The sequence below is a fragment of the Aptenodytes patagonicus genome, chromosome 5 (assembly GCF_965638725.1).
Source record: "Aptenodytes patagonicus chromosome 5, bAptPat1.pri.cur, whole genome shotgun sequence".
NCBI classification, from domain to species: domain Eukaryota; kingdom Metazoa; phylum Chordata; class Aves; order Sphenisciformes; family Spheniscidae; genus Aptenodytes; species Aptenodytes patagonicus.
In genome coordinates, this window is record NC_134953.1 from 34,445,167 (window position 1) to 34,462,446 (window position 17,280).

Sequence of the window (17,280 nt, forward strand, 5' to 3'; positions counted from 1 at the left end):
GCTATTTATAATACATGTGACAAAAATCAAAGTAAAGAATGTAGTAACCCAGTGCCTGTTAACTAACATTTAAAAGAAGAAAGACAACAACATTTAGCATCTTCAACATACTGATAAAAATAAGTATACTTATGGCAATTCTGTTCTACAAGCAGAATTTCATTTATCCTTTTAATCTGGCTCAAAATTAACCTGCACAATTCTGTTCTCAGTTGGTACAGCTTCCATGTGAAAATTACTACACAACTTTACCCATTAGTAGACTGAAAAAGATATTCTTTCATGCACTAATAAAACATTTTCTTATTTTTCTACTGCCATTTTAGAAATGGTCCAAGTGAAAAATCATAAAGTAATTAATGTTCACTTGTCTCAAAGAGGCTTAGTAATAAATTGCACATTAATTTACTCTATGCAATTACTAAGCACTTTTTTTTTAACTTGTTCTTCCTTCTTTTTTTCTTCAAAGGATTCTTACTGTTACTTATCTAGACAGGAAGCCAAATAATATATGTATTTCCAGGTAACTTGGAAAGCATGCAATACCAAGTACATTAAAAATATGCATGGGCAAGCCTCAAAGCACAACTATTGCAGGAGAAAAACATTCAGGTCTTGTCAACTGACACTGAGGCTGATGGGAACAAGCTTACTCAGGCATATATTTGTGGGATCCTGGGCTTATTCTTCGAGATAATTATGTGCAACCTACGTATCGTACCATGAATGTGCTTTAGGAGAGGAAAAAGCCTTCACATTAAAACCAATTATTTCTATAGAACTTACTGTCTGTTTTTAAAGTCTAGTTTATACAACATTATTGTACTATTGGACATATCACTGAACTAAATATGACCATGGAATTCAATTACCATCAATGGGATCATGAAAAACGTTATTTTCATCTGCAAAACTTCTGGTGCCTGAAATATTTCCATAATCAAATATTGGTCCTTCCAACAGGGTGACGATATCTATTCGATTAATTTTTGTCAATACAGAAGTTAAGGCATCAGCTGAAAAACAAATAAGACGTCAGAAAAAAGTTCAGCATTGCAGAAGACATTGTAATCGTCTTTCTCAGTTACATTCACATTGCATTAATTATAAATTGCTGTCATATGTTTCTGTCCCAATGCCTTTGGTTCTAGCAAACCCCATCATTTGTCTAAGTAGTCATTCTGCTGCCTACTTACTCAAGATATACATCTATTAAGAGTCTTCCCTCTCCCCCAAGTATAATTGTATTAGAACACAAAAGACACAAAGAATAAGGTCAGAGAGTTCTTAAAGAATGTATTTACTTACTACTGAAACAAAATATCCTTTTACTGGAGCGTAAAAGGAGTGTAAAAATCCTTTTACCATTCTGTTTCGAGGAACAAAAGAATAGGTAGCCATGTAGGTAATAATGCATGTAAGGCCATTCATGCAGTTCATCGTGAAATCTCCTTTACAGCAATCTTGTTGCGAGAACACAGTAATACTGGAAATTACTTTTATGGTGAAAGAGATCAAAGTAGACTCAAATACTGTGTAGGAGTATGTGGATTAGAGAACAGTAACGAACACCATTGACCTAACACAAAAATCAAAACCTCTCTTTCGATTTGAGCAATTCTAGTGAAATGCACAGATAAAAACAGTAGAATCAGCGCAGAATCCGTGTCTCCATCACTCCTCGCAGAAGGAGGTTTAGTCCCTTCTTATGACCTGCAATACTGCGAGACTACCTAACTCTTCCAGCCAGCCTTTTTCCATGTTTCACATTCCTTGGTATTGGAAAGTTTTCCCTAATATTTTCTTTACTGGAATTTAAGTTCGTTACTTGTCCCATCAATTATGGATGTGGAGAACAGGTTATTTCCTTCTGCATATATACTGAATAAATATGACACGTTTCTGACTTCTGGTAAAAATATAACTGAAACTTTTTTTTTCTATCAGTGGTTTTCAAAAGACATTCATAGTGTTTTCTTCATTTTAACCTATTTAGAGCAGGCAACAGATGAAATGGGCTATAACTTATAAACAACAAAAGTAACTACTTGAACTTACTTGTAGCATTTTTCCCATCTCTGGTAACCCATTTTTTTAATAACATGAAGCTTTGAGCAATAAGAGAATTTGGGTTTTCTACTCGGATTTGATTTATTTCATCCACAGAAAAATTCAGTTCTCTTGCCAGTTCTATAAAGACAAAAAAAAAGCAAGCAAGAAAAGAAAACAACAACAAAAACACCAAACAAAGCACAAATCCCTCAATCATCCTGTCAGGCTTAAAAATATTATCTTTCTTAGATCACACAGATGTCAACAAAACTGACACAAACTTTACAGATAAAGATGAACATGGCATTATATACTCATACTTTAATTTCCTAAGACAGACATGATTTTGTATTTCTATCATCTCTGTGAGCTATTATATTTATACCCAGTAAGCCACTTAAACATGGTGAAAAAAAGCTTCAGGGAGACTACCTCATCACTGCTGATTTAGAAAAATCTGGGTTTTTTCTGGTGACGGTTACTCCTTTGTGAGCTCGCTCTGCAGCTCAGCACCGGTGCTGTCATCACCTACGCCCAGGGAGAGCTGGCTGCTGCAGCTATAAGCCCATGAAGGGCCAGCTCTGCCCATCAACACATGGAGGTACAGCAGGCATACAGTTAGGCAACCCCACACATGGCACCGACTTGCTGGGGCACTGCTGGGCTCCCTGCAACCTCCAGGGCTTTGGGGAAACTGCTGTCCAGATACAGAGGCAGCCCTAAGCCTGAGTAGACAGATCCTCTTCAACTCCTTGGGTGAATGTCTTGAGAGGAGAGCCATTTTAGCTATTTTCCCTACGAGTTTCTGTTTGATTTATTGCAAGACCATGGGATAATTCTTCACAGCTATTTCATATTAGGCATCTTTTGCCCAGCAATGTGTTGCGTGTTTTGGGAGGCTGGGCTCACTGTGAATTTGGGAGAGCCTGATGCGGCTTTTGGTAAAAGACTACCTGAAAATGTAATAGCAAAGACTAATTTCAATATTAAAGCAGAAAAGCTTACCTGTCCAGCTAAGTCCTAGGTGATCGGCTACAATTGCCATCCTTATATCTGTCCGTTCACATGGACTCTGTGGACCTGTGATTTACAATTTCTCGATTAAAAAGGTTTTGCACAGAAAACCACAATACCGGACAACAGTTTATTATAAACAATAGCTTTAATTTGACTAAGTTGCCGGTGCTTATATTGTTTATTAGAATGATTGTGTGTCCCAATAACCTACAAAGCAGATTTTTTTCACAACTTTTATATTTTCACCTGTGTAAAGCCAAATGTCAGACTACATGATGTCGTGTAATGAAACCAAACATGCTGACAATCTAGCTGTTAGAATGTACACAAGTTGTTCAATTACTGGTGGAAAGCACCAAGACCAGATTATCATCTATTTTCTCTACTTTGACAGAATAAATTTGCTGTCACAAAAGAAATCTTTCAATTTCTGAGTTACATCAATTTCTGAGTTACATGAATGTCTTCGGCATGCTTCACTAGCTTTCTACAGTACAGGATTTGTTTGAAGGAAGAAAGAAGAGTATAAGACAGCACATACAGATGACAATGACAGAATGAAAACTACAGTTAAGTCACTCCACAGGCAATCACAACAGTTCATGCACTAGGATCAACAAGTTGAAAGTTTTACAAACTAGGCTTGATCTCCACGAAGTGAGCCATGAGAGCTCCAGAAACCTGACTGCCTTCATTCTCACCAGTCCTCTTACTCCTCCTCCTCTCACTGTCGGCCTTTTCAATCTTTGATTTTATAGATGCTGCCTCTGTTCTCATGTCTCTAGCAGACTTCGATGTAATGGAAGGCTGGTAAACTTGAGTAGCTTCTGATAAGGATGTGTTCCTTGATGTACTGTCTTCTTCATCATCAGAGACCTCTGACTGCATCTTTTTCTCTTCATCAGATAGACGATCCACAAGCTTTAATGTCTCACCACTAATTCCCTTAAAATATTCAATGGAATGTTTACATACCTCCCTAAGCTGATTTTTCCTTACTTTAACTGTTGTCACGGTGACGGAGGTAGATCTTACCTTTACTGGTAATTTAGAAGGAAGCTGTTTTGGTTTTTCTTTCTCTACCTGCTCTTGTTTTGGCAGGGCTGGAGTTCTTCTAGCTAGATTACTCCTATGTGTATTTTTTACAGGAATCCTAGACCTTGCTTCTAGACAGGGAGAAGAATTATTTTGTTTTGTTTTGTCAGGCTTACTAGCCCCTCTCACTTTACTCCCTGTATTGCTTTGGAGATTATTTTGTGAAAAGACTTCTTTTACTGAGCTGGCCTTTACAGGAAGCTTCGATTTTCCTCTAGCCCCTACCAACTCTGTTGACTTTTGCTGCTCTCCGTGTGGTTTTTGCTTATCTCTTACTCTGTGTCCTTGTGTTGTCCCTGTACCTTTTCCTGAAGTGCTTTTCGCTTGATTAGCTTTCTGGAGGGAACATTTTGGTTCCAAATGTTCTTTTAGCACTATATTACAGGTAATATCATCTGTAGGGACAGCAGATGAATCCAAATTGTTGTTGTTATTAAAATTATCTTTTGGAAAATCAGTGTTTTCTGTTTGCCTACAGCTTGTCTGGCTAGAAGCTGAACTCGCAATCACTGCTACAGTTTCATTTTCTAATCCCTGACCACTTGGCATTACAGCTTCTATCTTATCTGTCACTTCGCCAGGGCCATCTTTCTTCAGAGTCATGGTGGAAGCAGAAATTCCCATTTTAATTGGTGTGCGCAATTTGGGATCAACTTTAGAAGCATTTACCGCTGCCGATGATTTTTCCAGTGAGTTACTACCAAGTGTTTGTTCCATGCAATCTCCACTGGCCTGGATGATGGGCTTATGTTCAACTGCTGTTGTTTCTACTGGTCTCTCTAGGTTTGTTTCTACAGTGTTGTCCCCTGCCTGTGGTTGTGTGATGGCAGTGACTGTACTTTTATCCCCTTCCCCCTTGTCCCCTGACTTCCCTTCAGAAGTATGCTCACCAATCTGAAAAAATTGGAGTCTTTCTTCAACAAAATCCCTCTTGCTCATGTCAATTGCACCACTGCGAGTCATCTCAAACATCTTCCCTTCATGAAATGGGAAGGGGTTGGGCTCGCTAGTTGGCGTACTTTCATCTGTTGGAGTTCTGGCTGGAGTTGTATCAGGTGTTGTTGCTTGAGATCTGTCTTCCACTGCCAGACCAAATGGCTTAGCCTCATCATCCCTTGATTTAGTCTCAAACACTTCATCATCACCTCGGTTATTGGACCACGGATCAAAATCTAGACTCTTAGTGGCCACCGTTTTGAAAGGTGTTGCAAATTCTTCGTCTACTTTGTAACTGAAATACGTATCAGGAAATACAGTCCTGTCAGGGTGTCTGCCTTCCAAAGTGAAAAACTGTGCCCCTGACTTCTGTTCGCTCTTATCTCCGGCTTTTTCAGAAGCTGGACCCTTCAAAGGTGCCTTGTCTTCTTCAGGGCCTACCTTGCCTTCCTCCTCAATGACTTCAAGCTTACTCTGGCTAAAGCAGCGATCAGTCTGCTTTAGAATGCCTTCTGTAGTCCATACGTCCTTTTTGGTTTCAACTGCTGGACCTGCAAGTTTAGAATCACTCTCAGTTAAACCATCATCTTCATCTTGCAAATCATAACCGTCAAGAGAGTCAATCTCCGTCGCATCGGTGTCATGGGAGAATTCTGCAGTGGTTGCTATGGAACACTCTGTGACAGACTGGTCATTATTATTCCCATTTTGCACTACGTCATTCTGGGGTGAATCAAGCCCAATGTCAAACTCATTAGGTTTCCCAGAAATGGGATGTCCTAACTCTTTCTGTTTCTCAATCTTTTCAGGGGCTCTGGGTTTTGAGGTTTCTTTCTGGTCATCTTCCAGTTCTTTCAGTTTGAACGTATACTTTTTAAGTGGAACAGGTTGATAGAGAGATTCATCATCACTGGAGTCACTGACATCTGCTCCCGGTGGCACAGGAGATGGCGGCTGTACTCTTATGACAGGTTCAGCCAGTTGGCATTTGTCATGTTCATCTTGCAAGTTCACTTCCATCATCTCCATTTCATTCTCAGTGGAATAACGAGGCTTCTTTTCTGACTCGCCTTGATCTGCATCCAGTGGTGGAGGAGGAGGGAATTCAATGTAGGCAACTCTGTTACCTTTGGGTCTTTTGTTAGAGTCCTTATTTATATGATTAGGTAATGTTTTGTCAATCTGTGGTTCCTCAACCTCTGCCTGCTTTACAGAGGTTGACTTAGCCTCTGCTTCCTCCTCTGATTCCTCAGATACCTCAGGTATAGGACTGGGCTTGCCTGGGATATAAGCTATTAGTGAGTCGGGTGTTTTAGACGTAAACTCGTAACTCACTTCCTCTGAACTCGGTGTTTCTGGTGTTAAAGGGCTTTTACCAGAGCTATCTATGAAGGACACTTGTTCTAGTGTGTCATCTTCCGGACTACCTTGAGGAGAAGGAGGTTGTTTTTGCTGTCTAGCTGTGTAAAATGTCCCCCTTGTCTCTTGTACTGTCTTACTCTCCTGACTGACAATTTTTTTAATATTTCCTTGTTGCACCTCTTTCTCATATTGCTTTCCTACTTGAACAAAACTGACATAAACAGGTAAGGTCTTAATTTCTTTTACTCCCTCAGTGCTTACTAGCGGTGCAACTTTATCCAAGTAATCACTGGCACCGGGGTCAACCAACTCACTTGAAGGAAATTCCCTTCCTGGACTACATTCTAAAGAATCTGGTGATTTGCTAGGGGATATCTCCATTTCCTCGACAGGAGAACTTAGACCTATCGAGCTCTGCTGCTTGGTAACTTTTCTGATTTCTGAATGCTTTATTTTTTCATCTTCCACATAATCAATCTGCCTCTCAACTTTCTCTTTAATCACAGCTGATTGGGATACTTTAGCTGAAAGTTCATAGACACCATCAACTGTGGTTCTCTTCTCCTCAACAATTCTGACTGGAATGTGGGACACAGCAATTTCTTCTTTCCTTTTGGATATTTTATCAGCCACTTCACCATTACGTTCCCCCTCCCTGACAACAAATTCTCTGTATAAAACCCTTTTTGAGGGAGATTTTACAGTCAGTTCATTCACTTCTTCGGAATGAATTCCATTTGCTGCCAGTTTGTGCTCTGTCACAGTGATAAATTCACTTTTTTTGTCAGTTTTAGCTTCAGCATGATCAACATGGTTTTCTTTTACCGTATCTGGAACCAGCACATGTGAAAGTTTTTCTTTTTGTGTTTTATGATTAGAAGTTCCAGGACTTTCCCACGTCCTATAGATTTTTTTGTCCCAATGTCCCTTCGTTGTTGAGTCTGAGCCATACGCCAGGTCTTTTGCCTGTGGTTCTGAAAAGTATTCTGGCACGCCTTTACTCATCTCAGTTCTTTGGTTTTGTGTGTCTGAAGCACGAAAGTCTTCGATAGCTTTCCCTTTACCTGGAACAAAATCTTCCTGTATTTTCACCTCTTTCTGTAAAGCTGTGCTCCCATCAATGACCTCTACTTGCTTTGCGTGCTTCTCTCTGGAATAAAACTGATACACTGGTAACTTACTTTCTTGCAATTTTTTTACTGGAATTTTGGACTGACCATCCAGCTTTTTTTCTTCTTGAGTTACGTCCTTACTCCTTGGACTTATACTTTGTTCAAATTTAAGCCTAATGGAACTGAGCTTTGATTGCTTCAGCTGAAATCCAGTCTGTGAAACCTCAGGTACTCCAGTCTGCTGAGCGCTTCCTTTGTGTTCCATAGTTTGTTTAGAGTCCTCTGCAGATTGCACAAATATCCTTTTTTCAGGACTGCTGGGCAAACTGGACGCTTTTCTTTCATCCACCTTGGGAAAGCATTTCCCATCATGTGCATACTGCTTCACCTTATTCCATTCGTCACCGGACGATGGTAATTCAGAAAGCAGAACTTTCTCAGGGCTGCTGCTGGCAGAACTCTGGCTAGAATGTATTTCTTTGCCATTTTTTTTATGCTGCTTTTTCTCTGGAGACTGTAGCTCATCATTCAACTTCTCTGTTTTATCCCGAAAAAACTGTGATACTTCAGTCAGTTTTTCTTCTGCCTCTTTAACAGTCCTGTCCACCCTGTCTTCATATATCAACTTTTCTCTACCTCTGTCTAATCTATCCTCAGTAAAGCGCATCCACATCGCATGTTTTGGACTACTAACATCTCCAGTGTAGTGCAACACTGTCACTTTATCATAATGATCATCTTTAGACATTTTACCTACACCATTTTCAGATACATCTTTATAGATTTTGGAGAGAATCTCTTTTTTGGGGGCAGTAGCTACTTTTTCTCTGCATCGTTTATCAGACCCCTGTAACTCTGCACTAAGGGGTAGAGCATGATCAGTAACTGACTCCTCAGTATCAGAATGAGACACATCTAGCTTTTCTGAAAGAAGCATTTTCTCAGCAAACCTGTAAGACTCCCCTCTAAGTTCTGACAACTCATCATCATGGTATTCTATTGAGTGCTGACTCAAAAGCTTCAGTGTTTTGTAAGAGTCATCAGACATGAGTTGAGCAGAACTAGGGCGACTGTCTTCTTCCTGGGACACGGGAGTGTTAACTCTAGAGGATTCCAGATAAGAAGGAAGTGACTCTTCAGCCGTGAGCTCCTCTTCTTCTTGCTGACCTTGTTCGTCTGAACAAGGAAAAGCATCATGTTTTTCCAACTCTTTTAAGTTAATATCTCCCCGAGGTAAGTCTTTCTGATATACATACATTTCTTTTTCTGGATGCTTTTTTGTTTCTCTAATAATGACTTCAGTAGGTTCAGCCTGATTACCTTTTTCAATATGGACCTCTATTATTCGCTCCAGTTTGGGTTTCATTTTGCTGTCCTTCTCTGCATGTTGTGGTGAAGTTTCAGCAGACTTGCTAACATCGGATGTTACTGATGATTTATGTTCAAACAGACCTGCCAGTTCTTTGGAAGGGTCGCGTCCAGACTGGAAGGCTTTCATTATGTCATGAACAGACATTGTTTCCTCAATTCTTTCAGACGTGCTTTCAGTGCACGGAGGTTTATGATAAACCATCCTAGTTGTCGTAGTGATGTGAGTTTCTTCTTTTACTCGGACACCTTTACTAAGGACACACTTATGGTCATCTTCTTCGCTGCTGCTGGCTTTCATTTGAAAAGCTTTAACCTTCTCTTTAATAGATCCAGCAGGTTTTTGCTCCAGCTCCATAAATGTAGGGGTAGGTTTCGAGGCCGGTAGCTCCTCTGCTTTCTGCTCTGGAATTTCTTCGGATGATGGTTCATAGCTGCGGATAACATGAACTACTTCAGTTCTTGTTTCTGTAATGACGGGAGGGATGGGTACATCATGGAAAAGTGGTTTTGGCCCCGTGCTTTCAGCACTTTGTGGGGCAGAAGGTGTCTTTTCACTCCTTGTTTCAAAGCCACTGTCAGATAAGGGACTTTTATCTTGATCGTGTTGAGAAAAGTCATCTGGAGACTCTAAAATAGTATCTGTTCCAAAAAAGGAATCTGCAATTTTACATAACTCCTTTTCTGATGTTGAAGGCCTCATGGAGGCTGGAGGCATTTTAAGTTTATGTTCCTGCAAAGCAATAGCTGGTTTTAAAATGCGTTTTTGTCTCTCTTCACCTTCTTTTTTCCCCTCTTCAAACTTGTACTTTATGTTTGTTAATGAACTGCTACCGATATCATTTGCTAAGTAATCAATAACTTTTGACAAGCTATAATCCTTTTCTGACATGGTTTTAGTTTTAATTTGGACCTTCTCTGGAGCAGACATAGGAGGGCTTGTCAAAGCTTGCTGTCTCGCTTCATCAATCTCCTCTGTACTGAACTCTACCCAGTCATCCTCAGACAGGTGTCCTTGATCACTTTTGGATACTTTAGCCGACCCTTTACTTTCTAAACACACATCTTTTTTCAGGATCTCACTAACTTTTACTAAGTCCTCTTTTACTTTCTCAACAATTTTAAAGGGCTCTTCATCATCAATTCTACCCTCTTTTGGTATCTCAGGTTGGAACGGTTTGTCCTCTGCGACATCTGTCTGCAATATTGCAGTCATTCTTATTAGATCCTCTTTCATTTCAGCAACATCTTTCAGTATCTCCTGACTGGAGGATAAAGAAGATGGTGTGGACAATTTGAGAGCAGAGGGTGCTAAAAACAAGGATGATTTTATTGGAGATGAGGTTCGATTAAAGGGAGGCTGTGTGCGTGCCTCTGTAGTCGATGTTTTAATAGGTGACAGTAACGCAGCAGCTGATTTTGTAAGTGAAGATGACTCTGGGAGCTTCTTTAATGCTGGTTCAGACAAAACATTGACTACAGAATATACTGGCACTGTTATTGTTGATGAAGTTACTGATGAGGTAGTTGCAGATATTGACCCAAGGGCTGTGTACAAAGCACCTGCAGGAGGAGTTCTCATTGACTGGAAAGCTGATGGTGCTGAAGACACAAATGACCTGAGTGGAGAAAATGACATTGTTGTAGCTGTTGAAAACACTCTCTCAGCCGTGTCAGCAACTGCGTTAGCAGCACAACTTGCAGAATGTGCAGCTGCAGCGATCTTGTCTTGAAAAACAGCTGCAGCTTTGGATCCATTTATTAAGTTGGCAGAAGACGGGTATTTCAGAGGTGACACAGATCCATTAAGCAATGGTACATCTGTGTGCCCAGCTACATGTTTTGCTGGCGATGAGAGAGACGAGGCCATCATGACTTTAGAGGATGAAACAGCATCAACTGCTGATTTAGCAGGTGACACCACTGACTTTAGAGGGGACGATAAAAGTGAAGATGCTGATGTGATGACTGATTTAAGTGGCAAACTTGAAGAGTACATGTTAATGTTGGATTTGGGGGATGCTGGAGGCGTCATGGTTATGGATGATCTCTCCAAGAGAGATCCTGCTGTAGTCACTGGAGATGTCCGAGAGGGGAATGTGGTAGTGGATGCCAGCCCTTTTAGACTAGCAGCTTCTGTGACTGCGGGAGCTCTGACGAAAGAGCCTGAAGTAACCTGTATATTGTATGGAGGCTGCGATACCACAGTTTTTATTGGTGAAGAGATTGTCCGAAATGATCTAATCGGAGATGCTACATCACTAACAGATTTAACTGAAGATGTGGTAGAAGCTCCTAATGTGGATTTGATTGGAGAAGCAGAAGAAACAGACCATATTGATTTTAATGGGGAAGCTGTAGGAGTGTTAGAGGAAGAGCTTGATAAGGAAGTGAAGCCTGATTTGGTTTGCCCAGGCACTGTAATTGGAGCTGTTGTCCATGACTGATATGGCCGTGTTGAAAAGAATGGCTTGTATGAGTAAGTAGCAGGTAGGGATCTTGTTGCTCCTGCACTCCGTTCAACTGTTTCTTAAATTGTTAAATTAAAATCAAACATAAAATCAACAAAAATGATTGAAAAACAGAGAGACCAGAGAAGAAAATTGGTCAGTAAACGTTGTAATATTACAAAAAGCAAGTACAATTGTTTGCATGAGTTAGGATGAAGGAGGCAAAAGAAGATTTAAAAAAGGAAAGAAAAAAATAGGAATGAGCCATATACTGATGACTGGTCCAAACCAAAAAGCAACGTGAAATGGAAGACAGAAAGCACATAGCACCCAAATCTGCAAACAATGAAGAACAGAAAACACAAAGAAGGAATCCATAAGGTAAAAATAAAGCCACATCAAAATTTCTTCTCTTACTTCCTATTGACTTTCTGACGTGCTACTTCTGAAATATTCGTATTGGTTCTATTTTGCCTGTTTAGGTATGTCTCTGCTTTGTGCAACTATTAGAATTATCCTTTTAACAATTTCTGTTGTTGTTGTTCTATTCAGATATTGAACCTATACAAAATATAAACTTGCGTAAAATGACATTATATAGCTAAAATCTTTTTTTTTAAACCACTCAGAACTATTTCATGCAGAACCCAAATTCCTTTAAGTGACAGGCAATTGATGTGCAAACTGTGAAGCAACTGGAGTAAATTCAAATCTATATCTCCCATGCACAATTCGGATATGCTTCACACTCACAAAGCCAATAAGAGCAAGAGCTTTTCTGAGTCAATATTTTAAAAAAATAATAAAAATAAATAAAGAAAAGGAACTTTTGCATTTGTTTCTCATGCGATATTCCTTTTGTTTGGTAAAAACTAAAGTAAAACTTTACATGAAATGATTTTAAGAAGCATATGTCATACATGAAATATGGAAAGTATGATATATGATAAATGTGAGCAAGCAAAGCAACTGAATCAGTTTTTATTCATGCACAATATATCATGTCAAAACGAGCACAGAGATTAATACATTTTGTATGCTGTATTAAGCATAAATATGTAAACTTTACAAAATCATTTCACAAGAGGCCATTAAAAGAAGAGTACACTTTTTCTACAAGATGTAGTGTCTTGGTACCTTTTGAGGAGATTTCTTGTATCAGCTCAAAGACAGACCTGTTCGACTTTACATTTCTCAAAAGGTAACATTAGAAAAGCAGTCAAAGAACAATATATTATGCAAAAACTTCCTGGCAAGGACAAACCTGTTCACTGTTGTCATCCCCCAGAACACTCAGCTTATTCATAGGCATTTTGAACAAAATCATCATCAACCACATTCTGCATCACAGGAGGTACTCATGCCAGAAGACAGTATTTCTGGGAATCCCATTACAGCATACATATCCTCCGATACAGCAATAACATTCAGAGAGTTGACATTGAAAGTAACTTAGAGGGCTTTTTTTTCTTTAAAGTTGGAGTCAGAAATGGAGCTAAAATATCCAAACAACTTATTCAACATACCTTTCTCTGAAGTTACACTAATAATTTGTCAAACCTGCTTGATCTGTCTTATAGACAGACAGCAACTTACTGTGAAAGAAGCTTAACAAGGCTAATACTAAATTGTTAAAGCACACATGCTCTTACAGAATAGTGAATATTCAGTATACCACAGGTCCATATCCTGCAAGGAGAAATGTGCTGGTCCTATAGAAGCCAATTGAAGCCCAGAAGGCGATATGGATGGCTGGTGATTTTGCAGTACGAGAACATTTAGGTTGAAGAGAGCTTGAATACTAGGCCTGACTGGCACAGCCTATGTCAAGAAACATCCATTTTTCCTTGCAATTTTATTTCTAAGTGCAAACATACTTTTTTTTCCTCCAAAGAAGAAAACATAGTGTACTTCCATTAAATGAGCTAGACTTTATTATGAAGATTAATTAGCAGCAGCTGCTAACATTCACCAATAGTTCATACAGTCCCAAGTCCAAGAAACAAACCCCGAAATCATTCTGAGAAGAACTAACAACAAAACAACTTGTTCAGCAGTTTGTGTTTGGAAATGTCTTTACAGGGACCCCACTGCGTTGTGATGAGCCAGTCTATCACAACTGGCTAGTGAGGCAATCAAACCAACAGGCTCCCCTCTTAACTGCTCTTTCTCCTGTTAAATTGCAGATCCAGACATGTTTAAGATGCTTTTTCTGTGCTCCTTATTGCAGTTGAGAAGATGAACCGGTACAAAGAAAATTGAGTAATTTACCAGTGCATGCAGCTATGACATAACTCAAACAGCAGGGAACTGGGCAATTTTACTATTTTGAAATAGCAAAGAAATCCCCACAACCATGCAAGACTTTAGAGTGGGATAATATTCTAAAGAGTGGTTTTATATAACAGCCCTTTTTGGCTACTGAACACTCTTGGCCTTAACAGTTTCCATCACTCTGCATCCAAGATTTTATCAGAAAACAGATGTTAGTTACTACCTTCTGTGCACCAAACTACACTTCCTTGCTTGCAGCTGGTAACTGAAAGTGCTGAGTGAACCCATACAAATGGCCGCCGCTCAGCCTTGCTTCTCTTCAGCTGCAAGCATACAGCCAGGAGCAAGCAGGTTTAATCCACTGCAGCGCTCCTCTTCTGTGGGGACCTCACTGCTGGGAAGAGCCGAGGGGCCCTTTGGTCCCTTTCCCTGAGCAGGGGTAAGGACAGAGAGGCAGGGGAATATCCCATCTGCCTTGCTCTCTTCCGCACCGGCACTGGCAGGGGTGCAGAGGCAAAAAAATCTGTATGTGTGCATGTGCATGCACACATGGGCTTGTGTGAGTAAAAGGAACAACCCCTGCTGCTACCAAAACCGTGGGAGCTGTGCCATCAAATTCACTGGAAATAGGTAGAGGTTCATCACTCATATCCAATCACTGGAGCAAACACCCTGTGGTGTAAAGCAGCCACAGCAGCAGTCCTGGCTCTGTGTTGGGTAGTGTGTGCTCTCTGGAGAGCTGCACCTCCAAGATCACATCCTCCCCTCGCACCAGCGTGGTGCAGGTGGTAGTGGCAGTTGCTGACCGCATACTAAGTGTGCACAGGAGGTGGTGCTCAGGCGGATGGCCAAACCACTATTTATGATCTTTCCTGGAAAACACAATCATTTTCACATACCCTTTTTGCATAGCTCACAGCCTTAAGTAGTAACCATTGCCAAAAGGGATAGAGCAGTTAAAGAATAGTCAGGAACTTCTACTGTGTTAACCCATCGTTTTTTTGAGTACAGCTCAAGTGGGTTTAGTTTTTTTTCCCCTCCAACTTTTTGCAAATGAGACTCAATGGACCTTTGCTGAATAAATAAGACTACTTTTTTTTTTTTTTCCCCAATGAGGCCTGAAAAACTAATTGTAAGCAACATACACAGTCCTCAAACTCCTTTCAAGCAACTTCCTTCTCCCTCTCTCTCAGTTCCCATCAAGCCTTTGATGATACCTTAACAGTCCATCAAGATGTCTCAGGGGATCTGATAGCTTCTTCAGATGTTATACGCTTGAAGTCTTCTTCCAGGCCTGAGAAGTGTAATATATTCTGGAGCACATCTGATCCAAAGAAGCCACAGACCTTATAGGATAATTAAACAGCAGCCATCCAGTGGGAACTCGCAAGACCTGATGAAGTTTGTCTATGGATTTTATGGAATTATATCAAAGGGTCTGTTGCAGGGTAGCAACTGAGAAGTCACGAGGGAAAAAAATGCAAGAAAAAGCCTGGGAATGGGGAACAATAGCAGTCAACCTCAGACAGGAGAGGTGAGGGAAGAAAAGCTAAGCCAAATACATTACTGTATTTAAGAGGGAAGGAAAGGAATGCCACAGGTCTGGTCAAGGGGAACATAAGTTTAAGAGGAAGCAATGTGTGGTGCCAGGGAATAAAAAGCATCTGCAGGGAACAGAGGGAAAAGGGAAGGGGAGGAGAAAGAAGAGGGAAAATATAAAATATGAGAGAGTCCATTTTGGCTAAGCATCTAAACATTTAAGCACTTATCTGAATGGCATTCTTCAGCCTTGCTGAACTTTTGCACAACATTCCCTTCTACAGCAGCTCTCTCTAATCTTTCAAAGGGAAGAGGAACAGATTCTTTTTGAAAGCAGTTTGCAATCCTTCTACTCTGGAGCTACATGGCATTTTTAAAAATTACTATATTTTTACTTAACACATGTCATTTGCCAGTCAGGATTCTTCAAGCTCTCACAACACAAGAGTTCACAGACCATCCAAGAGTTTTGTTTTAGATAGCTGTTTTTTTTCTTTTTTTCTTTTTTTCCAGAGTGACACCAAATACAACGTTTATAGAAAAAATGTCTCTTCTTATGAAAAATCATGTATTATGGTTTAGTACTTTGGTAAGAGCAACTCACTCATTCCAGGCTCAGTCAGATAGCTGTAGCGCTTACGTAAAGCAAGGGAGACAAAGTTCTGGCGCCGGTCAGCTTTCTCCGTCTGCAACAAAACATAATACTCTTTAGTGCCTTTAGTATCGCTCTCCCCCATTTGAACAGAACAATCATCAAACCTCAGCATGACAGGCCGCGTTTTGCGGTACACATCCCCACAAGGGAGTATGGATGTTTCCGTTCCGCTTCAGGAAGGCATGCTGAAGCCAAATTTGGGCAAGCAAGCAGGAAATGGACAGAGCCGGTCTCCATTCCTGCCTGCCATGTAATGAGCATCAGGCACTGTGGAGCAGGGACCACGGCTATTGGAAGTGGCAGAAACCTGCTGTGAATGACTACCCTTCTAGAACAAGCAGGGAAGGGACTGCAACCCTAAGAGATGACCCCATGGGTTCATTCCTGCTCACAGCGTCTGCTTAAGAGGTAGAAGAGCTTAGATAGCAGATGTAGATCATGATCCTGCCTTAAAGTATCTCAATTCTATATTATCCCATTATCACTTAATAAACTGCTTCACACTACTAGAAATGGTATGATATTATTAATTCCCTGTAAAATAAACCACCTTTGGCTAGAAACAAGAGATCAACACAAAAGACTACAGACACAGACACAAAACATTCATAAGAGTACAAATTAGACCAATCAAATTTTTCTCCCCAAATTAATTTGTCCTGAAAGCACATACACCACAATGTACACTGGCTTTAAAGTGAATACATTAAGGACAAAAAAGGCATGGGAGGGGATTTTTTTAATAGGCACAAAATGCAAAGATGCAGATTAGAAAACAGACTACTATTGTTAAGTCAGAAATTGCATGATAAGTCGCTGCATTCAGTGGCATAGCTGCTAGTGTGATGTCTTAAATACTAAAAGTCCTTTAGAGATCACCCCACTTGATTATGTGGTCAAAATATGGTTTGTTTAGAAAGAAACCTATTGTTATAGCTATATAATAGCTCACTGGGAACAAATCCTGTGGAGACGAAGTGATGTAGTTGCTATTACTATTTTTTAACATGTAAGGAGTGTTTTGGGGTTTTTTATTATTTTAATCAGCAGGTCGCTACTGCTATTTGCCACCAGGAAGAGAAGACAACTTTGCTGCTAGGTAAACAGGATACATCTATATAGTTTCTTTTACAAGGTGATCTCATTTATTAATACCTCTAATGAGTAAAACTCACTCAATTTCCTGACAATCTAATGTTGCAGTTTCCAGCAAATAGTGGATTTTTAAGCTGCAAATATCTGAGGTTTATCTGAAAATAGATTTGTACACAATATTTAGAAATTGCTCTTGGCTATTTTGCTTTTTCAGAAGAATCCAGTTTATTTTCAGGAGTAAAATATTACAGGCCACTATTGTGGCCTCAACAATACTTCTTTCCTTCTCAGAAATACAAGTTACCAAAGCATTGGCAGTATTACT

The 17,280-nt window shown here is 40.0% G+C and overlaps 1 protein-coding gene across 8 annotated transcripts in view; it reads right to left on the reverse strand.

The window, feature by feature from the left end:
• ANK3 (ankyrin 3) overlaps nt 1–17,280 on the reverse strand; it is a 208,866-nt gene that overhangs the window by 23,372 nt on the left and 168,214 nt on the right. For 5 of the 8 annotated variants that reach the window (XM_076339316.1, XM_076339315.1, XM_076339314.1 and 2 more), the window contains 5 exons: nt 15,810–15,891; nt 3,771–11,471; nt 3,058–3,132; nt 2,059–2,190; nt 873–1,016 (listed from right to left, as the gene is read on the reverse strand). In XM_076339316.1, the coding sequence (XP_076195431.1) occupies nt 873–1,016; nt 2,059–2,190; nt 3,058–3,132; nt 3,771–11,471; nt 15,810–15,891 (8,134 nt within the window). The remainder of the gene's footprint in view (nt 1–872; nt 1,017–2,058; nt 2,191–3,057; nt 3,133–3,770; nt 11,472–15,809; nt 15,892–17,280) is intronic. The other 3 variants (XM_076339318.1, XM_076339317.1, XM_076339319.1) reach the window with 2 other exon arrangements.